This window comes from Balaenoptera musculus, chromosome 6, assembly GCF_009873245.2.
Source record: "Balaenoptera musculus isolate JJ_BM4_2016_0621 chromosome 6, mBalMus1.pri.v3, whole genome shotgun sequence".
Taxonomy (NCBI): Eukaryota; Metazoa; Chordata; class Mammalia; order Artiodactyla; family Balaenopteridae; genus Balaenoptera; species Balaenoptera musculus.
The window spans coordinates 92,552,952-92,579,630 of record NC_045790.1 but is presented as its reverse complement, the minus strand read 5'-3'; the positions used below and the strand labels follow the sequence as shown (position 1 = coordinate 92,579,630).

At 45.6% G+C, this 26,679-nt stretch overlaps 1 protein-coding gene across 5 annotated transcripts in view; it reads left to right on the top strand.

Annotated features, from left to right (window-relative positions):
• The window catches only part of PTPN3 (protein tyrosine phosphatase non-receptor type 3), a 109,657-nt gene that overhangs the window by 36,664 nt on the left and 46,314 nt on the right, over nucleotides 1–26,679 (top strand). For 3 of the 5 annotated variants that reach the window (XM_036855182.1, XM_036855180.1, XM_036855181.1), the window contains 9 exons: nucleotides 3,777–3,884; nucleotides 3,961–4,003; nucleotides 5,665–5,743; nucleotides 10,345–10,389; nucleotides 13,469–13,521; nucleotides 20,078–20,198; nucleotides 21,344–21,431; nucleotides 24,258–24,346; nucleotides 25,493–25,556. In XM_036855182.1, the coding sequence (XP_036711077.1) occupies nucleotides 3,777–3,884; nucleotides 3,961–4,003; nucleotides 5,665–5,743; nucleotides 10,345–10,389; nucleotides 13,469–13,521; nucleotides 20,078–20,198; nucleotides 21,344–21,431; nucleotides 24,258–24,346; nucleotides 25,493–25,556 (690 nt within the window). Of the gene's footprint in view, nucleotides 1–3,776; nucleotides 3,885–3,960; nucleotides 4,004–5,664; nucleotides 5,744–10,344; nucleotides 10,390–13,468; nucleotides 13,522–20,077; nucleotides 20,199–21,343; nucleotides 21,432–24,257; nucleotides 24,347–25,492; nucleotides 25,557–26,679 lie in introns of those variants that run through there. The other 2 variants (XM_036855184.1, XM_036855183.1) reach the window with 2 other exon arrangements.

Here is a 26,679-nt window from a genome sequence, read left to right as displayed (position 1 = left end):
AATACAGCAGTGAACAAAACAGAGCAAAATCCCTGCCCTTTTAAAGCTTACATCCTAGAGGGAGGAAACAGACCATAAACAAATGTGTACTATGTCAGGCGGTATCATGTACTTAGAAGAAAAATCGGGGTAAGGAAGGTGGAGAGTTAAGGACAGGGCAAGGGGTGGGGTTGTCAGTTGTCATTTTATAGAAGCGATTTGGGAAGACCTCACTCATACGATGACATTTCAGAGGTGACCTAAAGGAAGTAAGGGGAGGAACTGTGTGGTTCTCAGGAGGAAGCGCATTCCAGGTAGAAGAAACAGCAGAGCAAAGGCCCTGGGGCGGGGTCCCCTTCCCTTAGTGTGGTTGCAGAACAGGCTAGAAGCCAGTGCGTCTGGAGTGTAATGAGGAAGGAGGAGGGGAGGAGGCGAAGAGGTCAGAGAGATAACAGGTGATGGGTTGTTTTGTTTTGTTTTGTTTTTCCTAACAGCCGTTTCAAAAGATTTTCTTTAATATCGTAAAATATCGTCAAGGACAAGTGAGCTAGCAGACACACATGCACCAGTGTGCCTTTCGACAAGATTATCCCCTACTCCCACATCAAGGTGGACGTGAGTTTGGAGAAATGAACACAGCAGATGGTACAGACAGAAAAAACACCGATAAAAAGGATGGAATATAACGCTGTACTTGGTTATTTTCCTATGTCACAACAGAACATTTTGGTGCAAATAGTTAATTTTTTCCTCTTTTCCACTTAAGTCTGGAGAAAAAAACCCAACTTTTTCTGTAATAAAATAGATGGGGTTTTTTTTGTTTTGTTACTTTTTTAACGTAACTTTTTTCCTCTTGAGGGGATAGGGAGATTGTGTAGAGCCTCGTAGGTCATTCTGAGCACTGGCTCTGTTCTGCATTGGTGAGTTTGGTCAGAGACCTGACATGATCTGACTCAAGTATCACTTTGGATGCTCGGTCGACATTAAACTGGGGGAGGGGGTGGGGCAAGGGCTGAGACTTTTAGTCTGTGGGAGAGACCATGATGATTGGACAGGGTGGTAATGGGGCTAAGAGTAAACCAAGTCTGGAAATACTTTAAAGGTGGAACCAGTGGGATTTGGGATGTGAAAGAGGCCTCAAGGTGACTCCCAAGGTTTTTGGCCTGAGCAGTGGGCAAGATGGAGCTGCAATTTATAGAAATGGGAAAGCCTGCAAGAGGAGCAGGTTTGGGGGCAGAAATAACTGGTTCTGTTTCGGACATGGTGAGTGTGAGATGCCTGTTTACTCGTCTGCGTAGAAATGGCATTAGGTATACAAAAGAGGAGTTTAAGGGAAGGGTTTAGGCTGGGATACATATGTGGGTGTTACCAGGGTAGATGTGGTACTTCAGGATCACCTGAGAAGTGAATAGACAGGAGATAACGAATGAGGTTCGGTGTTCAACGGTTGGGGGGATGAGGAACAAGCAGGACTGTCCAGGGAGATAAGGGGAGGCCAAGAGGGAATGAGAATCCCAGGTAAGGATGTATTTTAAGGAGGAGGAGTGATGAGCCCTGTAGAGGAGAATGCGGACGGCATCCACCCAGAGTGATAATCACGTGCCTGGCGTTCAGTGGGCACCCAGTCATCTTCGGTTACGAATGCCGTTGTTGTCGTCACTGCTGCCTGTGCCGCCCCCCCGAGCCTCCAGCAGCCTGGTCAAGGCTGCCTCCCACTGACCTTTAATTCGAGGGCCTGGTTGCAGCTTCGAATCTCCGTCACTTTATGTGTTTCTGCTCCTGGGGGTCATTTGCGCTGTCGCATTCAGGTTCTTCAGCCCGGGTCATCTTGTGACCCGGAGCGGCCATCCTCGGGGAAGCGGACCTGGACGTCGGCTGTTCTTAGCTCCTCCCAGAGAGCGAGCCTATCACGGACAGTGACCTGACGTAGCCGAGATGACCTCTTGTGGGGCGGGCGCCGGGCCGGGAGGGCGGTTCTTACCAAAAATGTATCCTGTTTCCATTCCTTTTGAGAACTCGGTGAGTCGTGCAGATACTGGAATGGATGAATTATGCGCTCCAGAGGGGAGAGTGGCGGTGTGGTGGTAACCTGCAGACTCTGGCATCAGACGCTCCCTTGTCAGGCAGTCAGACCATCCGTCGGCTGACAGCACAGGGCACGGAGCCTCTGAGGCCTCTGTGTGCTCGTCAGCACAGGGGAAGGTGCTGACAGCTGTGTGACATTGCTGCAAAGATTGGATATCATATATAAAAAGTGCAGAATACCGTGGCAGGCTCCTTGTAGATGCCCAATAGATTAAAGTCATTAATAATATATATTAAACATAAAATCATACAAATAATGATTTCAACAAGGGGAGCAGATAGCTCTTTGCATCAAGAGTAGCTCATCATTTGGAGGGAGAATATCTCATGCTTTAGAGTATGTGGACCAGGTCATCTTTTCCACACTGTCCTGATTCCCCTGGGATGGGAGGTGACCTGGGAAGTGGAGGAAGCAGCGGGAACCAGGGCCCTGGGGCAGGAAGGGGGGTGTGTTCAGGACACAGGCGGTGCCTTGTGTTCCCACACTGTGGGCCAGATAAGTGAGACTGTCCCGGTGCCTTGTGTTCCCACACTGTGGACCAGATAAGTGAGACTGTCCTGGAGAAGTGGCTGCAGGAGGGGGTGACAGTTATCTAATTCTCCTCATCCTGGTCATGGTGACCTGTTTTCAGGTACATCATCTGCTATCAGGTGCTCAAAAAAGCTGCCTTTGCTGGTTCTATACTTGGTCTCTTTCTGACTCACATTGCCCTTAAGTCAAATGGTTTGGTTCAAAGGATTCCCAAGAAGTCTGCCTGTTAGAGAATTCGAGATTCCCCACCCCTGTGCCTTTGTGCTGGGCCGTCCGCTTGATGCCTTTTCTTAGCTCCTGCGCCTGGAGGGAGGGCGTGGCACTCAGCCCTGTCAGCCTCCCAGAACCAGGTCAGGGACTGCTTTCCCTTGTCCCCAGGTTGAGTCACCCATTTGTGTTGTCTTGTGTGTGTTCACTGTACCCCGAGTTGTTCTTTGGCACTTGACAACGCCGAGTTATGGTCGCTGCTTGCACGGCTGGCCTTTCCAGGAGGGCAGGAAAGGGACACATATTATGGCTCTGTCCCCACGCCCAGCACTGTGCCCGGTCTGAAAACACTGAGTGGCGAAGGTGTCTTGAGTCCTGCTCTGGACGTGAAGTGTGGTTGAAAGTCTCCACTGGCTTCTCACTTCAGATGCCAGGGAGTAGGGAAGCAGATAAGCCTCCAGTGTCCCCTGCCAGATCACTTGGAGGGTATTTCCAATGGCATTTGAGTATTCTTAGCTGTCTTCCCCTTCATGCTGTTAGTAGAGTTTTCCTCCCTGTGTATACTTGCATGGCGCCTGAGGAGCCAACATAAACCGACCTGGGATTAACATTTTGCTGTGGATAATCCGTGGGTAGGTCACGGGGAGTTTACTGTCATTGGGATACCTGAGTTTTCCAATTTAGACACTATCACTTGGGAATCTCAGCTAAGAGGAAGGAAGAAATCTTAGAAAATTAAATTAATCTCATTCTCTTAAATCATATTTATCTTAGCCCTACTTTCCATATGTTCCGTGGGGCTTCTTAATTTGGAATTTATTAAATTCTTATTAATATTTCTTATTGTAGGGTACCTGTGTGCATGAAATCTCTCTGCGTGTTTTAACACCTTCTTGCCTGCAATAAAGACTTTTAAACACCAGTTCTTAATTTGTTTTAAAATTTTGCCCACTGGACTTTTTTTTTTCCCTAGAAACAAGATACTGGTCAAGTTCTCCTGGATATGGCTTACAACTACTTGGGCGTGACCGAAAAGGAGTATTTTGGTTTGCAGCACAGTGATGACTCAGTGGACTCTCCTGTGAGTACCCTCCCTTGAAGATGTGCTGGGCTCCCGCTGGGTTTGGTTTTATATCTTATGTTTTCTTATCCAACAGAGATGGCTTGAAGCAAGCAAACCCATCAGGAAGCAGTTAAAAGGTGGGTGTGACCTTCCCATGTCGGTTGAACACTAGGTATTAGTGTGCCGTGGCCCATTTCTCTCCTCCAATCCTCAGCGTACCTGTAACATCTGGTACCTGGATTCCAGGTGGTCCAAGAGACGTGAGTAAGCTGACTTCTCCCTGTCTGACTTCTGAGTTAGCAGAGATGCTTCCAGATCAGCCCCCAAGGGTCCTCACCAAATATGGTCAAGAAAGGGAAAGGTGAAAGAAGACAGCTAAGAGCAAAGGAACCCACGTTTCATTTTATAGGAAAGAAAGGGGAAGGAGGATGGCCTTTTTCAGCCCAGTGTGAGAGCCAGAATAGGAAGGACACACACACACACACACACACACACACACACACACACACACACACAGAGTCCTTTTCAACAGCACAGTTCCATTCACAGGAAGCAAAGGCATGGGTAAATAGTGTCACAGACGTACACGTGAGTGTATCCCAGTGCTGTAGGTTAATTCCCAGTTAGGTGGGTTTTCGGACCACACCTCACTGCACCCTTCACCTGGTTTTCCAACATCACGCTCTCTGTTCCCCTTTATGCACCTTATGCCCCAAACCTGGCTGACATGCAGGGCCGCACACGCACCCAGAGTTACAGAACCACCCACAGGTACCCAGGTACCTGTACACAGGTACATTCATAGGTGCACACACACCATTAGAGTCTTTGATACAATCCAGAGATAAAGACAGAAGGTACTACTGAGAAGGGAGGGTGGAGCCCATAATGAACTAATGTAGAGGAGATCAGTGAGGGAGGCAGGGTGGGAAAAGCTTGAGTTTCACAGAGCCAGAAAGTGCTGGAAAGGGCCAGTGAATATGTACTGAGTAATGGAGAGGAGAGAAATTGACGTGAAGAAGAGTATGGGATCTTAGCAACACAATCTGATCTTCTTCTGTTGCCACATCCAGCAAAAGAAATGGGCTAATTTTATCCTTGCAAGCAAATGGACTCTTGGCGTTGTTGCATAAAGCCATATTTGAGTATATTAGCTGTGTAATATTCTCTACTGTATTAATCATTTTTAGAATTCACTTTGCATTATAAGCATGAAATATTTTCCAGTATAAAAATGATTTTAAAATGCAGCATCAAAAGACTCAGTGCTATAAGTCTGGTGTTATCATTGGCTGTGTGACCCAAGGCAAGTCACATCTCCAAGCCTGGTGGCTAATCTGTTACACAGTGCAGTCGACAGCAGCCTAGCCTACGTATAGTCATGGCGGTATTTAAATTCAAGAGTGTACATGAAAACACTTGAAAAGTATGAAGTCATTATATATGTGAGAGATTACTTCTTTGTGAGTTTTGTATAATCTGTTGATTTAAGGATTTTTAAAGTTCCTAACACAGATAATGGAGTGCATTGTTTGAACACATCCCTAAGTTAAACATGTAATAGGAAGTAGATTATACCTCATTTTATGCTGATGTTGCAAAAATATTTTACTTCCTGTAGACTTGGAGATTTCTGAACACTTAACTAACTTATGCACTCCTTTTTTGAAATTAGTCCTTTTATTGATGGAAAAAGCTGTGGTCTAGTGGAAAATGCATCACTTATGGGAGAGTAGCCGCTTACATACATTGACTTTTTTAAAGGGAAAATTTAATTTGTTTTTCAAAAATGTTGTAGGAGGTATCCCCTGTACCCTGCATTTTCGAGTAAGATTTTTTATACCTGATCCCAACACACTGCAGCAAGAACAAACCAGGTAATAACATTTTTTTTTAAGTTTTCTATTTAGTATATAAAAATGAGTAACCACTGAAAATGTACTCTTTAATTTATCACTGTGGCCAGATACTTCACTTGGGTATAACTGCACGAACAGTTACGATCCCAGTAAAAATTGGGGGGTACATGTATTGAAGTTTTAATCGGCGAATTCATTTTCATCTTGAGCCTCCTGATTTGGTGCCGTTCCCAGCACGCTCCCATCCACCACCTCCTACCTTCCCCTTCCGTCCAGCTTCCCCTGCATGTTGAGCACCTGTGTTCAGAGAATGCAGTTATTTTCTGCTACTGCAATCAGGAAGTTTGTAAAACAGTCATCTACCTCTCAAACAGCGCAGTGTCTCTGAGGGGGCTAGGATTGAGCTCTTTAGGAGAATGAGAGGTCTCTGAACTGAGAACTTTCTATCAGATCCCCTGTTGGTAGGAGCTGCAAAGGAGAGGAGGCCGGGTCAGTGTCTTTCCTCCGCCTCCGTGAATCTGTGGTTCAGGCAATCTGTGAAACAGATAAGGGCCAGAGGGCTGCAAGAGTTGTTTACCCCTCCGGGCTTGGCGCAGGTCCTGGCCCTGGTGTTGAGCTGGCACATGGGTTTTCTGGGTGGGTACCCGTGTTTGGAATGGAGGGGCGGGCACAGGGAAGTTGTTGCTGTTTGAACATGGACTCGGCAAGCTCGCCTGGGCCTCTCCTTCCCCTCCCCCCAGGGCAACAGCCAGCCCTTCTATTATTGAAACGTTTGTTTTTCTTAGGGAGGGAAACTCTTCCACCAGAAAAAAAGCAATGAATGTTCAGGATTATTGAATCCTATCCTGTGCCCATTGTGGCCATGAGACCATCACCAAGGAGGAGACATTAACTTGGACATAAAGTGCTCTTTCGTTTTTTCCTTTTTTAAAAAAAATGGTAATCACATGATCACATTTTAATGTGTTTAAAGGCCAAATATTAGTCTATTACTATTTTGTCTTCTTTGTACACCTCTTCCCTCTACAATAGAAGACGTTGGAGATCTGACTTGTGTTTACTATTAGGTTAAATTTTAAGCGGGTATAAGATGTCCCTCATGACTCATTGGGTAACCACGGGACATACACGTGATGCCTTGAGTTTTCCTCATAACAGCTTTTCATGCTGGTGGACTAAGGGGGAGTGTAGGACACTCAACTCAACAGGTCAACTCATAAGCCGGTGGATGCAAAGTGGTGACATGATCTATGAGAATATGTTTGAAATGACCCCACCAGGATTTCCCTACTGGAAATATTCAGGCTACTGCTGAATAGCAAATTCTGTTCAAGGGATGCTTTAAAAAATGTCATGATGGATTTTATATATGTGTGTGTGTGTGTGTGTGTGTGTGTGTGTGTGTGTGTATTTGTGTGTGTGTTTTTAACCAGTGGTGTTTTTTTTGTAATCATAACCCCACAATAAAAAATATATTTTGCTTTGTAATGCATTACACAGATGTATGTAAATTACTGAAGCAGACATTTCATGAAACAATAGTAATTGCAAAGCACTCTTAAGTTTTCTATTTTCTTCTTTTAAAATGTCACTTGTGGCTCATTAAATTGACTTTACTACCCACTGAAGGGTTCCCACCCCAAGTGTGACCTGCACTGCCTAAACCAGTGGTCGTCCCTCATTGCCCTGTGTCCTCCCTGAGATGCTGGAGCCCCTAGGGTTGCGGCTGCCAGAGTACCTGAGTGAAGGGGTCGCTCACGCCAGCCTAACCCAGGAGCCCTTCTCCAGGGCCCCTCTCGGTCGTTGGACGCTACTTCCATACCCCACAGGAAAGCTCCTTTCTGCTGAGCCTCCCTGTCACTTGAGGGACATCTGAGGAAAGGTAGGGAGGTCAGGATGGGGAGAAGACTCAGAGAAATGAAGGCTGCTTTCATATCTTCCAAGGGCTGTCATGGGAAAGGGGGAATTAGATGTGCTCGGTGGTAGCATTACGGCCAGTGGGTGGAGACCACAAAGAGGCAGATTTTGGCTGAAGACAAATAATAGACTAAATTTTGTTCTTACCTAAGTTCCAGATGAAATTCGGTTTGTCCGTGTCCCTCCTAAAAGTTACTAGTTCCAGACTGACACTCAACCCCACTACTCAACCTCCCATGGTAAGATGGGTGGTCCCCCCAGGGTGGAGTAGAGTATAGCTGTCACCTTCTGGGATGTGAGTAACAGATTTCTCCTAACACCGCAGGAGTCATGGCAGCAACCACCCCTGTGGCTCCTGCAGAGCTGGGGAACAGCCAGGACTGCCAGATCTTCTTCGTAGGCTGGGCCAGGCTTCCACCATTCATTCAAAAAACTTTTGTTTTGTTTTGTTTTTACTTTATTGGAGAGTTTTGCCTATATTCCTGGCACTTAGTGTCTTTTTTTTTTATTGAGGTATAGTTGATGTACAGTATTATACATAGTATCTTTTTTAAGCCCCAGCTCTGTAGCCTATGCAAAAGTAAGTTCCCCTTTAAAGAAATTTTGCTCTCAAGGGTCAAAGGAGGAGTATAGAGGTGGTATTTGTTCTTTCCTGTTTGTTTACTAAGGATCTAGGCAGGGAGGCATTTATTGCTTTTTTCTGAAGTTGAGGTCATGGATTGGGGTCCACTCCAGAAATGAGCGTTACATTTCTGAAGTCAGGCACACCAAGCATCTCTTTTAAATGACTTCCTTTATTCTAATTGCTAACCGTCTCCTTGATTATGAGCCTCCACAGTGGCTGTTTCTGATAAATTTAGACCTGTTCTAAACAGACTTTTATATACGGGCAGTCTCAGAATCAGGCTCTCTCAGGATTCCTAGGAGGTCTCCTAAGTTTGGGCATCATTCCACTATTCTGATCTCTTTGTGTATGATGTCCTGGGGTTGACTCAGAAACGTTGCTGAATATATGACAAAGTAGCATTTGATGAACAAGGGTCTCCAGGTTCCCGTTCTCCTTTACATCCCGAGGAAGACCTTCTGCTTAGCTGGGCTTGTCAGTGAAAGTCCAGATTTACCACTGGATTATCTGTAATTCTGTTCCTTCTCTTCTTTCTCTCAGTAACATTATAGGAGGAGAGAACACTTAATTCCAGTTGAATTTCAGCTTGGATAAATATAGGAACAAACTAGAAAGGACCAATTGTGTTCTCCTAGGTGGAAAAGATAGAGATTCCAATTTGGAATAAGAGAGAATCAGCAAATGTATGTCACACCATCTCTTGATGCTCTGGCATTCAACACGGTAGGAGTAGTTGGTGATAATTACAGTCAAAGTAGTATCAGAGTTAGGAGGTGGATCCTAAGCTTTTTAGTCATTAGACGCATAAGAAATTTGTAGCATAATCAGGTTTTTTTCATAGCATGCGTGTCCAGGTTGAAATAAGACATAACTGACCCCACATAACCCATTCGACATCCGTATCCTCATCAGTAAAAAATGGAAGTAGCGGTACCCACCGCAGAGTTCTTATGAGGTTGAAATGAGGCGATAAGTTATGAAATACTACCCACAGCCCAGAACTGTGCAAATACAGGGTTGTAATACCATGTGATGCATTCACGTCTCAAAACACTGGCGCCTGAACCTTTAAACATAGAAATTAGAAGGAATATTGCGACTGGTTTGTTTAAATTGCCGAAATTCTCTCTGCTGGCCCCGAACACTTCTGCTGCATCTGTATTGGATTTCAAGAATTTTCCCTTTTGTCATCTTGGCCAGATGCTGGAATGTCTATCCCGTGCGAATCCAGGCTTTTAATTTTAACAAAGAGTGGGAGCCAGAGGCCAAGTGTCACATGTATGCCGTGTCCCTAAATATAACGGTCTCCAGGGCCCTTCCCGGCCTGCACAGCACTGTTGATGCCTTGTGATTCCTGCTCCCTGGATGGAGGGTCCTGTGACTAACCAAGAACTTACCAAGTTCTGCCCACAAATCAAGTCCCGGGTTTTGAAGCGACATTGCTGGGAACTCACAGACAAGTGCAGGATTCACCCCGGAGGCCTGGCAGCCTGTAGATAACTGATGTCTATGCTTTTGCTCAGGCACCCACAGTTCCTGGGACACAGGAAAAAGCCCTGCTGGGTGTTTGCACCCCAGCCAAGGAGGTGTCTTCCTAGACGCTCCACCTCTCAGTAACTTCACACAGAGGGAACATAGGCGTGCAGATGTTCAGAACAGCAGCCCCTCGGGGTGCAGGGGGCTGCCTGTGGGTCCTGGTGCTCTCAGATACCCCGAGTTTGACTGGGAAGGTCCAGGCCGGGGGCACTCACTGGCAGCAGCAGCAGCTGGTTGTTTGGGCTGCTCTCACCCCGTCCATCCTTGCTCAGCCATCCCTAAGACAGCATGTGCGGGCGGGAGGCCGGCTGGAAATGCCCCCCGCCACTACCCACTGAGACTAAGGCAGCCTCACGAGCCATTATTACTGAAGGGGCGTGGCTTTGCAGTGTACTAAACAGCGCCTGATACTTGAGACAAAAATATGTCTTTGTGTGTTTTGTTTTTCACATGTGCAGGTCTTGTCCTTGACTCGTCAATTTTTTTTTTTGGCTTATTTTAATTTGAGTATTGTGAATTAATGAAAACAATTATTTCATAGGCATTTGTATTTCTTACAACTGAAGATGGATATTTGTGAAGGAAGGTAATGAGACTTTTGCATTCTTCTTTTCCTGTCAGTTGCCCCAGACTACTGAAATTCCTGGTTTTAATCTAATGAGCATACATTTCTGGTAACAAATTAAATGTAAACAAAGAATGGATGTTGAAGACAGCATCCTGCTTGGGACATCTGTTTCTAGCTTGGTCTGGATTTGGAGAAGCTGAGGATTGACAAACCTCATTTCATGTTGTTTCAATTTTATTACAGAAGGTACAGTTATCTTTCTGGTAAAGACCTGAGAAACTTTAAAGGGAGGGAAGGAGAGATCCCGAATGTAAAACAGGCTTCATCCAGGAAGGCAAATCAAGCCCAATTTAGGTCCCCTCTGAGCCCCTTAGTACCCAGAGGTGGCTCTTTTTCTCTCTGGGGAACTTGGCTGGAAGACAGGAGCATCCGTCCGTGCTTCAGCACTTCTTGTGCATCAGGACCATCTCCATGGCTGCCAAGTATCTGAGAGGCCCAGGAGGGGAGGAGAAATTCCAAGTCAGTGGTCCCTGAGCCACCTTCTCCAAATCCAGAGTTTTTTCTTGACTTACAGGAGGCACTGCAGCAGGTAAACGGGTGGGAACAGCCACGTCTTACTCCCATCCTCCCCACCCCCTCTTTCCTTCTACTGAGGAGGGTCTTCAGAAGCCTCCACTGTGCTTCCATGAGGGACCTTGCAGTCTGGTCGGGGAAATGAGACAGGAGCTCGTGAAGCAGTTGGGACCAATATGGGCGGTGGAGACCACAGCCATCATAGGTTTTAGGAGAAGGAGATGCCGGTGTGAGCTTTGTGAAGAGTGTGGATTGCTGTGATGAGTTGGGGTTGGTGGAGAAGTGAGGAGTTAAATCTCACTGGGCAGAGAGGACATCGCCTCCCCCCGCCCAGTCCCAGTTGGAGACCACATGCTGGGGGCCTACAGCAGAACAGAGAGAGAGAGAGGGCTCTTCCTGTCAGACAGAGAACTGCGTCTTGGATCCACCAGGCAGAGGAGCGCTGTTGAGGGTTTTAAGCAGGAGGGATTTGGCAGGAACAGAATCCATACAGAAGGCTGGAAGAGGATGAGGGGCTTTCCTGAGGCAGCCTTCTTATATTTCAGGGTAACTCTAGGTTGAGATTACCCACCCCTGTCCTGGGTCCAGGCTGCCTTCTGTGGTGATAGAACTAGTTGTGTCTTTCTTTTCTACACACTGACCTGTTTTCTCCACACATATTTTGCAAATAGCACGTGTTACGAGATGGGCACTGACTGTGCTGGTCCAGTGAGGCCCGGCCCACTACCCCTACCTCGGGAGCTTCCAGTCTAGCTCTCCAAGTATTAGAAATTGGTCGTCTTCATTTTTTCTTATACCCCTTGTTTTGTGTGAATCAGTAGAAACCTGCTGAGGGCCACGTCCTGGCTTAGATCCCTGACATCCTTGTCAGGCCTGCAGGCGGCCCTCGTCTCTCTGGGGGTGGGGGGCTGTCAGGGTGGCATCCAGCCCTTAGTAGCCGTAGATCTCTTGACAGACTCAGTGGATCTAGTTAGTGTTTCTCCCGGGTTTGAAAGGTCTTGTTCATCCCCTCCTTCCTGAAAAGATAGGTGATCTTGTCTGACAGATGGAGACCCTAAAGCCTGGAGAGTAAGGAAGAAATCTGTCAAAGAACGTGGTGTTCTTTAGTTTGTTATTTACACCATTCTTTGGAAATGTTGTTCTTCCTGACTTACTCATAGGATTGTTTCTCCCATCTAGACTGAACCCCCTTAGCCACTCTCCTAAGCTTTTCCCTGAATCCCATTCACCTGCTCTTCCTGTAGCAAGGGCACCAGCTTAGATCTCATTGAAGCCCATCTTGGTAGGAAAGTGAATGCTGATGTTTGCTCTTCCTTTGGGCTCTCTGAGTCTCCAGATGATCGAATCTATAGCAAGCATTCCTAGACATATCTGCATTTAGAAGTTCCAGCAGGAACACATGGTTACTTGAAAGATGGGGCCCCTCAGATAGGGAAGGCTACCTTCATATTTATATGCAGCTTCAGGACCAGCAGACAGCACAGCTGAACAGAAAGGAAACTCTGGTGAGCCAACCAGATTAGTCAGAGAGGTGGGGGTGACTCATATCTTGGGAACTTCATGGGCTGCCATGGAAACTGCATGTTTTCTCCACTTTCCACAAGGTTGCTGGGAAGAATGCTTTTAAAATCTGTGTCCCCCCCAACCCTGCGAGCCCTCACTCCTGCTTCTATTCATGTGTTCCTCCACCTGGCAGTGATTCCTGCCCCAGATCTGCTGGCTGAGCTCCTAGGCAGACCGTGAAATCCGTAGCTGAATGGAGAGAAGGAAGCAACCAAGATGATTTGGAATATGACAGAGATGGCGTCATTGGCTGAAACAGGGTGTTTGGGAGGGCAGTGAGCTGAAGAGGAAAGAAGGAAAACAAGTCCAACCTTGGGTTCATGGATTTCTAGTGGATGACAGGAAAACTGAGGGGTAGCAGACCATTCCCTCTAGATGGGAAGTTTCAGGAGGGTGAATAGATTTAGGAATCATAAGTCATTGTAACTAATTAAGTAATTCAAAACTCACAGGAGTTTTAAAATTCAGAATACTTTTCTGTTTTTCCCTTCTAAGAGGATGTCATCCTTCTAGAAAGCGGGTAATCAAGAATCAGAGTCAGCAGAGCTCAGGAATTCACTTAGCCCTATGAGAAGTCTCACGTCTTTACCAGAAAGAGACAAAGGCTGCCTGCCCATTGATCTAAGAGTATACTTTTCTCACTTTTTCTCTTAGTGATATGAGCCTGACCTTTCTTGACCAGCCAAACCCTGGCCAACATTAAACCTTTAGCCTCATGGTATTTGTATTAATATATATTATTTTAAACATGGAAAAATTCTCTTTTAATTTCAAAGACTCTTTAGTGTGTTACTTTTATCTTTACTTTTTGAGATTGAGTATCCTAAAATTCTTTGTTATTATTCGTGATTTTTTTTTTAATGGTTAATCCAAGAAAAAGACATGTGTTACCCATAATCAGTGAGTGTTTTGGGCTGTCGTGGGTTCTGGTGACTTTCCTAATATGTTTTTCTTCTGACAGGTTAACCTGCCCTCTTAACTCAGCGGTGGTTCTAGCATCCTATGCAGTACAGTGTAAGTCACAAAGGAGCATTTCGCAGATGGACAGCTTGTTCTGACTGGTATATTAAGAAACTCACTGGCCTCTCCTGTTTGACCGAGTCCCTTCCCCACCCCCCCCTTCCCCAGGAATCCTGTTGGGCAGCATATCTCTGGCTGTCCAGATATTTCCACTTTCATCCTGACTTAGGCTCTCCTCCAGCTCAGGGATGTTGGATTAGGGAAAGTGGGGTTTCCTCCCAGGGGAGCCCAGACAACAGAAGATACCTATCACACGTTACGTTTTCCAGAGCCTTCACTCACAACTGGATTTGACTCTATAACAAAATCCCGGTGGGGCAAATACTTCTACCAGTCACTTCTTATAGATGTAGAAACTAAGACCCGGACAGGTTCAGGAATTTGCTGGAGGTCACTCCTGCTCCTTGCTTGGTGCTGCTACTCTGAAACTCTGCTGGGATCCTAGGAGTTTATTTTTAGCTTCAGTAGAGCGACGGCTTATGTATTGGCCTGGAGCAGCACTGCCCAATAGAAATACACTGGGAGCTTCATGTGTAACTTTAAGCTTTCTGGTAGCCATGTTAAAGTAAAATGAAATACATCGTAGTAATATATCTAAAATATTATTTTAGTATGTAATCCATGTAGAAATTTTGATATTTTACATTTTTTTCATACTAAGTCTTTGAAAACCAGTCCGGATTTTACACTTGCAGCCCATCTCAACTTGAACTAGCCACATTTCAAGGGCTCAATAGCTCTGTGTGGCTAGTGGCTGCCGTGTGGGATGGAAAGTCCAGATGGACTTTTCCATCAAGGCCTGTTTAAGCTGAAGTAAGAATCCACTTCTTCAGTCACCAAAACATTATTAGAATATGTTCCACGTGAGGCCCCGTGGTAGATGCCGGATGTGTACGAGAACAGGGTGCATAGCCAGATGGAAGGTTAAATAATCGCTTTATAGTTAACTAGCTGTGTGAGGCCAGCGCGGTAACCAACTAGAACTCGTGCAGAGCTGCTCGAGACTTCCTGTGAGCCCCACGCCACCTGGGCTTGTTCCCCTCTTGGCCGACTGCATGGTGGGCAGTTAAGAGAGCAGGATGGACGGGCCTTGGCAGGCACTGGCTGAGCTCCTCCCTCTGCTTTGGTCTCAGAAGAGGCAAAATAGCAAGAGAATGCTGACAGGGATTCCTGATGTGGCCTTAAGGCTGCCTGTTCCCCAGGAGCAAAGAACAGACGTGGGAGAGGTGAAGGGCAAGGTGGCCGCATGACACCAGCAAGTAGGAGAGAGACCTTTAGCAGTGGCCCTGCTCACTAGCAAGACAAGACCCAGTGTTCATCTCCCCGTACAACCTACATCTCCTTCTCCCCAGTGGGAGACTCCGAAGAGATGGCACAGTGACGAGCTTGGGTGGATCTGAAAGTTCCCCTCTCCCTATGATACATCTGGAACAGACCCGGCCGTGTCGCATCCGTATAGGAAATGGCACGGTCACCAGTCAGCTGTATTCTTAGTAGTCACTGGACCCAGGGGACTCCATCTCTGCCAGGCTGATCAGCTGAGGAGAGTGAGTTTTCCCACATCTCAGAGCAAGTTTGGCGCTCACATCTAAAGCTTCAGGTTTGAAGGGCAGGAACACTAGAAAGGACATAGCTTTAGATGCAAACTCCATTTAAATCTGGCTCTCCATCTGCTTCTACCATGGTGTTACCTCTCTGAATCTCAGTGTTTTCACATGTAAGATGGAGGTGATGATGGTGATTATGATAACTTGGAATATGACTGCTTGGTTCAAGTATCACCTCTGAAGGTGAAAAGTAGAAACTCTTGAGTGGACCATCGCTGTTAACTGAGTCAGTGAGAGCACAGGCTGAAGCCACAGTACCTGGCTCTTGTCTCTTCCACCTGTACCTACCTGACCTTGAGCCTCTTCAGGCCTCAGCTTCATCTGTCAAGTGGAGGTGATAATAATATCTAATCATAGGGTTGAGTGAAGATGAAATATACTTAAAGCTCTTAGAATATGCCTCGCTCATGGCAAGTGTTGTTTAACTCGTACTGTATTTTGTGCCCAGAAGAAAGCTGTCAAGGAACAGCCTATTGTAAACAAACTCTATTTAGAGTACCAGATAAAATTCCTAAGCTTCAGTAGTCAGGTTTCCCTCTGCAAAGGACTGATAGAATGGGGGCTAAAGGAAGTTATGAGCACCTAAAAAGTCCAGACTAGCTGCAGTAGAAACATGAGCGTGACTATCATGCTAATAATATCATAGGTTGTCAGGCGAACAGTTTTAAGTAGAAGTTTCTTATTCCTCCACCCTCAAATATATACCTACACACATTTTTCCATACTTCTGTGCATATATTTCTATAAGATTAATTCTTGGATATGAAATAGCTGGATCAAAGATTAAGCCTAGGGACTTCCCTGGTGGTCCAGTGGTTAAGACGCCGTGCTTCCAATGCAGGGGGCGGTGGTTCGATCCATGGTCAGGGAACTAAGAGCCCACATGCCACAGGGCGTGGCCAGAAAGTAAAAAAAAAAAGAAAAAAAAAGAGTAAGCCTAAATTTTATCTGATATGGCTTGCCACATTGTCCCAGAGGGACATCTGATATGAAGACAAGCCTAACAGTAGCCAGTGAAGCCAAAACAAAGCACATTTTCTTACCAGATAAAAAGTAAAGTGATCTGAGGGTAAAGAACCTGAAAGCACTTGATGGTGGAAGATTGCTGGTGGCCTGTCAAGGGTCTATGAGGGTCAAAGAATGAAGGGTTTTTTAAAAATAAATTTATTTATTTATTAGTTATTTTTGGCTGTGTTGAGTCTTCATTGCTGCGCGGGGGCTTTCTCTAGTTGCGGCGAGCGGGGGCTACTCTTCGTTGCGGTGCGCGGGCTTCTCATTGCGGTGGCTTCTCTTGTTGCAGAGCACGGGCTCTAGGCTCGCGGGCTTCAGTAGTTGTGGCTCGCGGGCTTAGTTGCTCCGCGGCATGTGGGATCTTCCCAGACCAGGGCTCGAACCCGTGTCCCCTGCATTGGCAGGCAGATTCTTAACCACTGTGCCATCAAGGAAGTCCCAAGAATGAAGTTGTTTTTTTTTTAATTTTTTTTTGGCTGCGTTGGGTCTTTTGTTGCTGTGCGCGGGCTTTCTCTGGTTGTGGCGAGTGGGGGCTACTTTTCGTTGCGGTGCGCAGGCTTTTTATTGAAGTGGCTTCTCTTTGTTGCGGAGCACAGGCTCTAGGCGTGTGGGCTTCAGTAGTTGTGGCATGCAGGCTCAGTAGTTGTGGCACATGGACTTAGTTGCTCCGCAGCATGTGGGATCTTCCCACACCAGGGATCGAACCCGTGTCCCCTGCATTGGCAGGCGGATTCTTAATCACTGCGCCACCAGGGAAGTCCCCAGGAATGAAGTTTTTGAAAATACATATTTGTTCTATAATGGCCTCTGAGCATCTGCCACGTGTGGATTCCGCAGTAGCCTCAGGTTGCACAGATAGAGCACAGCTGCTCTCTGCAAAGGGTCTGCAGCCTGGTGGGCAGGCAGATATGGACCAACTGATGCTGGCAGTGAGGATGAGCACAGAGGATGCACTTTGTTCTCCTTGGAGGGGGAAGGAGGGTGCAGGGGGAGGTAGTGTAGAAAAGCTTCCTAGTGATGACCCCTTAAGAAGAGCCTCCAAGATCAAGTTGGAGTTAGATGAATAGCAAATAAGGGCTTTCCCAACAGAACAGCTTGATATGCCATACATTTGAGTACCTGAGACATACACTCTCTCCTGCAAAATATAAAATATTAGCCAGAAGAATGTATGGGACTTAAAAGACAAGGTATTTCCCACATAAGTGTTTATTTCCTTTTCTTTCTGCTATAATTAGCTTTCTCATGTGTTGCTTCCCCACAAACAGAAAAGCATGTTACTCTGGAGTTTAGGGCGTGTCGTAAGTAGATAAAGAAGATGGGCTGTGATCAGGGTCTAGGCTCCAAGTTACCAGCCTGAGCAGCAGTGGGCAGGTTCCTTCCTTGAGTCTCCATTTCCTTATCTGTTTAATGGGGATAAAAGTTAAGGCCTGTCACTAGGTTATCAAGAGCATCTAGTGGGATGATGTCATTGGTCGTTGAATACAACGTGGAAACCGCCCTGTGCTTTGCAGATGGTTTCCAAAGACTGTTTAACTTTGTTTCCCCCTAGTGGTTAACACAGCTCATTGCAGAGTAGCCGACTAAGATTTCAAGGGAAAACCACACTACAGGGAGGTTCACTGGTGGTCTTGTGTTAAGTTCAGACATTTGTCAGTGACTTGACTAAAAAGAGAACCTTGCTGTTTCATGTTTGCAGAAAGGCACAGGGGTTAGGACTGTTCCTTCATATGATGGATGACCAAGTCAAGATCCAAGAAGATCTCCATGAGCTGATGCAACCAACAGTGTAAAATTTAATAGGACTCTGCCTTGAGGCTCAAGAAAGTCATTTGCAGCATTTGGTTGCCGTCTGGGGACATGACCACTGGCATCTGCAAATGGCCAGCAGTAGCCCGCAGGCGTGGCAGGCAGGCTGGTAGGATGGTGGGAGTGCTAGCCAGATTCTGGTCTTGACTGCTGAAAAATAGCTCTGTGATAGGGGTAGGTCCCTTCTCATCTCCGGACCTCAAGTTTCTTCTCCTGCAACATGCAGAGTTTGGATGAGGTGATTCTAAGGCTTTCTCGGGCTTTCTTCACTGGGGACCCAGTGTCGGGACATCTAAATTACTTCCTGTAAATGCATTGTGGTACACTTCACCATGCACAAACTCACCTGTAAGCCACACTTGTGCTTACCTCATATAGCCTTGACACTCCTGTTCACAGCTTAGCCACATTTGGCTGGCTGGCCTCCATGGCCTGTGGTCCACCCATGACCAAGTCTGTATGTGTAGGTCACTTGGCTTTCTGCCCTTTTCCCCTTCCAAAACTGAACTTTGCAGTAGCCTCTCTACAGGTGAGTTCCAAGCACCCGAGCAGCTACTATGTGCCATGCCTGGGCACAAGGCCCGAAAGATGAGTCTGACCCACTCCCAGCCCTCAAGGAACAGTGTAAGGAGGACACAGATCCCTTCATTACAGCACAGATCTCAAAGAGCAGCCCTTGTGTGTGATGGCAGTTGAGGAGGGTGAGCCCCAGGCTGAGTAGATGTAAAGAAAGATACCCTTGCATCTGACTTTTCAACTTTGGGATGAAATTCACCTAAGCAACTACCTCACTCCTCTCCTTCCCTTCTGGGACTGACTATAAAGCATGACCAAGATTTCCCCAACCCTGCCCTTGAGACAGAGAAGGAATCATTTGATTTAGAAATCTTCTCTGTTGAATGGCTACTCAAATAATCATGAGTCCTTAGAAGCCTCCTGACATTGAAGCCAGCTGCAAAAAGAATTTATTAAAACCTTTGGAAATATCAAGTTTGATATTTTTAAGAAAAAGATGAAATAGGGTTTTTTGTTTGTCAAGAAAACAGAATACTAGATTAAGTGCCCATCAGAGCTAGAATAGTCTTCCTCACTCCTATTTTTGTAGCAGGTGGGAGGACAGTCTTGGAGAAGGGAAGCAAGTGTCCTTCGGTTCCACCAGCCAGATCCTTGGCTGCCCACACAGGGTCCTTTTTCCCAGTCTCTTCAAGAGTCCAGATAACCAGATGGTTTGAGTTCTCAGGGCTTCTGTGTGCACTTGTACAGGGTGGGCACTGCACAACTCTCAAGAATACCTGTCACAGCAAGACAGCAGTGAATCTTGTCTGCAGATGGCAGTCACAGATCTCAAAAGAGAAGTGCCATTTGGCCGAAAGACCAGCCTGGGAGTCCCTCTGTGAGGCCCCCCTTCCTCTTCCCTCTGCAGCTGCAGGTCCCCAGCATGATTTCCGTGACAGCGCCAGCATCGGTCTCCCTATCTTCCGACTCCTGTAAGAATGTTCCTTCTTCCTAAGAACCGTGCCCTCAGCTGTGCCAGGGCTCAGACTCTTCAGCCTCACCCATTCCCATCCCACCCCCGTGGCCTCTGCACACCTCCTTGGTTTCCTTTCTTCCACATTTCCCTGAATGCCAGGGAAGTAGATCAAGATGCAGACAGTGGTCTCTTCTGCCCACACCCATCTTTTAGAGCAGGTTGGTCCAGTGTTATAACAACCTTGGAATACTACAGAGAGCCTGCACAGTGCCTGCCATGTAGAGCAGGACATTTTTCTGAGTGGTTTCTCTTGTTTTTCTTTAGCCAGGGGTATGAGCGCCAATGCTGTGCTGGCCACAGAGTATGGAACAGGTGTGGGATTAGAATAGAACCTAGATTGGGACAGGCTCCCCCTTTCCTCCTGGTGGCGCCTTAGGAAGACAGGCTCCGGCTGGAGCGTGCACGGCAGTACTTAGCCTGCAGGGATCAGGTGATAAGTGTGGACTCTGGAGCTAATGAGAAGCTCAGGTTCACGTGGGAGCAGAACTTCTTGGGAGAGTGTTTCCAATGGATGTTTTTCTTGTGATGCTACAGATGCTTGTAAATACAAACCGCATTGAAAAGGTGCTTTCCCCTCATTCTGTCTTGATAGCTCATTTTGGAGACCGTGATTCTTCCATTCATCCTCCGGGCTATCTTTCTGATAGTCAGTTCATACCGAATCAGAATGAGGACTTTTTAGCAAAGGTGGAGGCGCTCCATGAGCAGCACAGGTGAGAGGAGGGGCGGGTGACCTACTTTGGGAACTCAGGTCGGGCACTGTCAGACCTCGTGTCCCCTTGGGTTTGATGTTGTCTTCTCTTGCTTTTGCTTATGAATCTTCTTTCAAGATGTCGGGGGTTTGTGAACCTTTGAGCTCTTATGATGGCAAATATATCTGGCATAACTAGCATTTCTGTGAAGTGTGAAATCCTATGAGAGTTCAGGATAATTTGCTGCGTTCTTTTTCAGGATGTCATTGAAATCCGTTAGTTCCTGAAGGAAATGCCCATTTTAAATCTGACTGCCCCACAGATTGACCCTACCAGGCAAACCTTTTAACAGTTTCCCATATTTAATGAAACGAGCCGTTCCTTCAGGTGGTTTTGAATAGACAGGCAGACAGACATAGGTGCTGACAGGCTGGGTGAATCCCCGTCCTCTCTGGGTTCAGTTGGGGAAACCACCTTCCTTCCAGAAGGGAGCACCAGCCTTCCTCAGCTGCCTCGGGCCAAGCCTCCACTCCAGCAGATTCGCCCGATTCTGGCCTCCTCTTCCCTTGCCTCCTTTCACTTAAAGCTGCAGTGACTCCATTCAGTCCAGGTCAAATAAGGGCCACCCTGACCGAGAAGGCCAGGTCTCAAGGGACCTTACATTCTCAGGAAGGCCATAGAAACAAAGGCCTAAGCAACCAGTGTCCCTTCAAAAAGGCACTGCCAATCCTCTCCCAGAACTGCTGTCCAGGCAGGAGCCAGAATCCTAAAATAGTACAGTGACGTTTGGAAGTTTGAGGCTGCTGCTAAAAGGATAGATAAAGGCAGAAAGACCTAAAGAGCACGTACTAATTTAGGGACTTGGAAAAGGTAGGGTGGGAATTCCAGAAGGTGACAGTCTTTATCTCTGAATATTGAGAACCTACTAAATGTGAGGTATTTTTTAATAGAGGAACGAGGGGGCTAGATGAAGTCATATTCAGTGGAAAAGAAGAAAAATGTGGTTTACTAGCATTTGGGGTTTGATTGTTTAAGATGAATAACATAAGGCATTTAATAACCTTATAGTAATGGTATCAATATTTTTAGATTTGTATTAATTTTAAAAATCAGAGTTAATATTGTGTTTACTGGGTGAACTCTGCATCTTCTCTCTGCCTTTGTAGTGGGCTAAAACAATCAGAAGCGGAATCTTGCTTTATCAACATAGCACGGACCCTCGACTTCTATGGAGTGGAGCTGCACAGTGCTAGGGTAGGTACCCTCAGCATGATGTAGTTCAAAAGTTATTTTAATTTTAATTTCTGAACATCTGAAAGCTTCTTTGAAACTATCTCTTTTCCAGTATAATAAAAAGACCTTTTTTTTTTTTTTTAAAGATACCTGAAAGGTTTATAAAGTAATATTGAGTTTTGCTGGTTATTTATCCACTTGGTTTTTTTCATGTTTGCTGTCATACTTGAAGACTTTTTACTTTTGGGGGGGGTCACAGGGGTTAGAAACAAGTAATTTTTGTAAGACCATCTCATGGTTAAAGAGGTGAAAAATGTATAGAGTTCCATTTTCCAAGTGGCTCTTTAATGAGCCAGGGTTTCTACTGTTTAATCTCAGTGCTGCTCAAATTAGAGCTAATTATGTACTCAAATATGATAGTTTTCTATTATGATGGCATGATTATGAAAATCAAGTATTTTGAATTGGTTGTGACTTTTTAAGTAAAATTGATTAATATCTATCATCTGCTGAGCCGTTTCTAACTGCCAGACACAGTAGCTTATTTATTTCCCACTGTAAAATGCCATGAGGTAAGTGTTGTCATTACCTCCATTTTATAGATGGGGAAACTGATACTCAGGGACTTATCAAAGGTCATGTAGCACAAGTAATGGCTTCAGTGTGTGACCCCAGCACTGTCTAATTGGCATCTGACCTTTACATTTTCTCCCTGTAATTGGCCCACATCATGTCCAGAGGAAGCAAATATTGGTTGAACACCTAGTCCATACTAGCCATTGTTCCAGATGCTTTCATATGTGACCATAAGGTCTCATTTAAAGTTTATAGCAACCTTGGGAAATGTGTTCTAATCACCCCATTTTACAGGTGAGAAAACTGAGGCTCAGGGAAGTTGAGTAAATTACCAAAGTTTACATTTAAATAATATTTTTGCAATTCATAGAAACACTTTCATTTCTTTTGCCTTACTTCAGTCCCCTAACTGTGCAGTGTACAGGATATAACATAGGTAATAAAGTAGGAAAAAGATACGGATCTTACAAAACATCAACTTTGGGACTTGACTTAATTTTTATTCCACTTGCAAATACTGTTTTGTCTGGTAGAATGTTGTGGAGCCCTTTCTTCAGTGGTGAAGTGGGCTTTACATCTGCCTGAGTTGATCTGTGCTCCCCCCACCCCCACGATCTCATGAAGGTCCTGAGGCCAGTTGATTACCTGTCTGCCTGACACCCCCGTGGTATCAGAGGGAGTTGGGTTACCCTTGGCTATGCTGCATCAACCAAAACCCCCTGAAAATCAATAACTTGATATCACAGAACTTATTTCTCAGTAGTTCAAAGGCTATATGGGTCCTGGTGGCTCTCCAGGGCAGCCCTCCTCCATGCAGTGATTTGGCAGCCTAGGCTGCTTCTGTCTGGTGGCTTCACCATCTTCACATGTGGCCTCATGCTTGTCCCAAGGGAAGAGGAAGTTGGAGGGCTGCACACCAGCTCTTAAATGATTCGGCCCGGAGGGGACTCATCACTTCTGCTCGTTGTTCGTCAGCCAAGACTAATCATACCGTCCTGCTCCACAAGCTGGGAGGTTTGGAGATGCGCACGGGAATTTAGCGAACAGTAACTGTCCATGCTACCGTGATGACCACAGAACCAGGAGATTTGAGACCCACGTCACTGGCCCACCCAAAGCATTCATTTATTTCCTTATTCTGCACTTGATTTTTATTTTGTGTGCTAATTTTCTGTCCCACCTGCTTAATACTTCCCTATATTCTGATCCCAAGTATCATGTTTAATGCAACCCTGGTTTTCAATTTGCCAGTTTGGTTTTGCTTTAAGCATGTGATTTCAGTTGGGTGCCCAATAGTGATTACTCTCTGGACTTTCCACAACAGTATCAGCAGTGTTTTCTTCGGCCAGTTTCTCCAACTCCCCATGTTCACATCACTGTTCATAAATGATTTGTCCCACTGTCTCTTGAGAGGTGAAGGGGATGAACGTTTTTTATACCTACCGCATGCCAATACGTTCTTATATTCTCTAAGTTCAGCTTGATAAAACTCTTAGAGGTGGGTTCGACAATCCTTATTGTACAAAAGGAAAAACTGAGGCCAGTAGCCCAAACCAACACAGCTAGTAAGTGGCAAACCTAAGGTTCACATCCAGTGGTAACTCTGCCCCTTCTTTAAAATTACGAGTATCTGATTGGGTAAATAGGGATATAGGTGACTCAAGGGAAGGAACTGTTTATTTTAAAATTTTCATTCTCAAATGGATTTAAAACATCTTGTAGTCGCTGTATCTTCCTTTTATTATCTTCATTATCTATGGCAATGCCTAGCACATGGGCTCTTAATAAATGTTGACTATATTGGACTTATAAGCCATATTTTATTTTTCATTGGGTTTAGAATCAGCAGTTCTACACTTCATATTAATAGCTAAAGCCTCTTCAGTGATGGGAGTTGAGATTTGTTTAAAGCTGTGTGGGGCACGAGGCTTTTCTGATTTTAATATGGTGTCTGATACTAATTGTTGAAAATGTAAAGGCAAATGTTCATTTCTATGATTCTGTGGAATGAATGAGCTTGCCTGGTGGTAACTTTGTAAACTGGCAGAACCCAGGTGTTGCTGTCAGGCAATGTATTTTCACCTTAGAAGAATTTGGTGCTAAGTACTTGGATCTTAAGTATCTGTTAAGAGGAGATTTTTGCCTGTTTTCTGTAATTTTCCTTTTGGAGCTTATATGTAGTGCTATTTATAAAAGCGTGGGTGCTTGAGTTACCAGAGGGCATAAGCATGACAGTAACACGCTGTGAATCTGAGATCTTCCTTCTTACAGGATCTGCACAATTTAGATCTAATGATTGGAATTGCTTCCGTGGGCATCGCTGTGTACCGAAAATATATTTGCACAAGTTTCTATCCTTGGTAAGTGCAAACCGGTTCTAATTATTTTCTGAATCATGCTTTAAAAATACGCTGAACAAAAGTAATGATAACTCTAATTTTAAACTTTTATTTCTAAAGAAGGGACAGAGACTTTCTGCCAAGTTTTTACCTCTGACCTGTACAATTAATCCAGATTCAGTACTTGGGAAAATTGGTTTGGTTTTTATCAGCATCCCCTTCTTCCCCAGTCACCCTATGGTTTGGGATACCGTGTGAAACCTGGATAAAACAACACAAGGCAGGTTTTGGAGTTAAGGAATCCTTCCTGGGCGGCACATTAGCCAGGATTCAGAGAACTTCCTCTGGGCAGGAGCTGTATTTTCAGGGCAGTTCCTTAGTTACTAATTGAAGTTTTATCAAGTGCCCAGTTCTGGTCTAAAAACTCAGAGGGGGTCCAGCAGACTTGAATCCTCACAAATCTGAGAAAGACAGTGCTGTCCCCACTGTTCAGAAGGCTCCACGGTGGAGGACTTAAGAGCACAAGCTCAGATCCTGGCTCCAAGCATTCCTGGTTTGAATGATCTTGAGCACTTAAGCGCTGTCTCCCAGCCTCAGTTTCCTCATCTGAAAGCTGGGTATAATGATACGTACTTTTCAGGACTACTGCAAGGCTTAGTAGAGGGGCTGCTTGTAAAGCTTTAAGTATAAAAAAGGCTGTTAATGGTGGCTATAATTGTGTTACTATGCAAACAAGAGAGAGGCTACTTGACACACGGCTGTTAAGTTTGCGAAGCAGCTGGGATGCAGACCCAGGTCTGTCTGTCCTCCTTCTGCTGCTCCACACTGCCCTCAGCTGTCTTCCCCAGGTATGCACCAGCTCTCGCGGAGCTGCAGTATCACAAAAGCAGCCGACAGCAAAGAGAGCGCATTGCCCATGGTCCTTGTTATTTAAGAGCTACATCATAAACCAGGGGCCCGGATGTGATACTCAGCTTCAGTCAGCTACTTAGTGTTTGGCCGAAGTGATGGGGCCGCCATCCTTTCTGCGCCGAAGCAAAGTCTAGGAAGCCGAGAGCCCCCAGCCATCACGATCGTGGACTAGAGAACACACGCCAAGAGGCGCCAGCTGCGACCTGGCTGCTCCCTGATGTGCTGCTTTTGTGTTGTGTTCTACTTTTTTTGCAGGGTGAACATTCTAAAAATTTCTTTCAAAAGGAAAAAATTCTTTATACATCAGCGACGAAAACAGGTGAGTTGTACCTATGCTTGCTTTGGTTCTTGTGTTTTTAGCCAATTCAGCTCTTAGTCCTTCAGCAGGTGAAGGAATTTGTCGTACGTGTTAACAGGGAAGAAAGAGCATTGCAAACGGTGGAAAGAAAGTGGGCCTCAGAGTCCGGAGGGCCCCGCAGTTTTCTGTGTAATTCACTCTGCTTATCTGGCTGAGGAAGTCACTTGCTTTGGAGTCAGAGACATTGGGTTCGGATCCTAGCTCTTCCACTCACCGGTTGGGCGGGTTACTTAACCTCCTCTAGTCTGAGTTACCTTGTTTACAGGAACGCAACAATGCCCAGTTCTCAGGGAATCATCAGATTTAGATAGAAGTGCCATTGGTCAAAGCACCTGGCCGAGCCCACTGCAGAGTAGCAAGAAAAGTCAGCAAGGTCAGTTCCTCCCCTTGATGTGTTTAAAATGCACGGTGGCCTTGAGTATATGTCTCATAGGAGGAGTCCACAGCTCTCCAGATAACTCAGTTTGGTTTTCCACATGGAAAAGAGCAACTTAGAGGTGAGAGAACCCACAGCTAGTGAAGTGGAGGAGCTGGAATTTGAACCGGTCGTTACGAATCTGAGATGCCCGCTCTTCCCACGACACCACACTCTGTCTTGTTAGGCTGCATATTTTTCACTTACTGTCACTACGTCATTTCCCAATTTTCCAGAGATAACATGTACCTAAAATGGCTCCACATCACAATGAACTCTTAGGACTGAGAGCACTAAAGCTCAGAGAAAACTAGGACTAGAATCTGGGTCTCCCGAGCCCCAGATGCAAAATTCAAGGTGCCGTAAAAATGTACAGGATGGTAATTTAACATGAGAACAGAAAACCTGAACTCAGGTAGAATGGAGATAGAGCAAATGATCAAAATGATTATTATAAGCAAGCACTAGATCTAACTCTCTTTGTGGAAAGCAAATAGAGAAACCCAAAGCATTATAAGATTCCTGTCATTTGATAGGTGAAAGATGATTTCTTCAGGGGAGAGATTTTTCCCAGAGCTAAATTTTGAAAGGAATGTATCAGACAGCCCTTATCTGGATGCTCCAAATATATCCGACCTAGAAATGTAGGCAGGTGTGAAATGAAAGCAT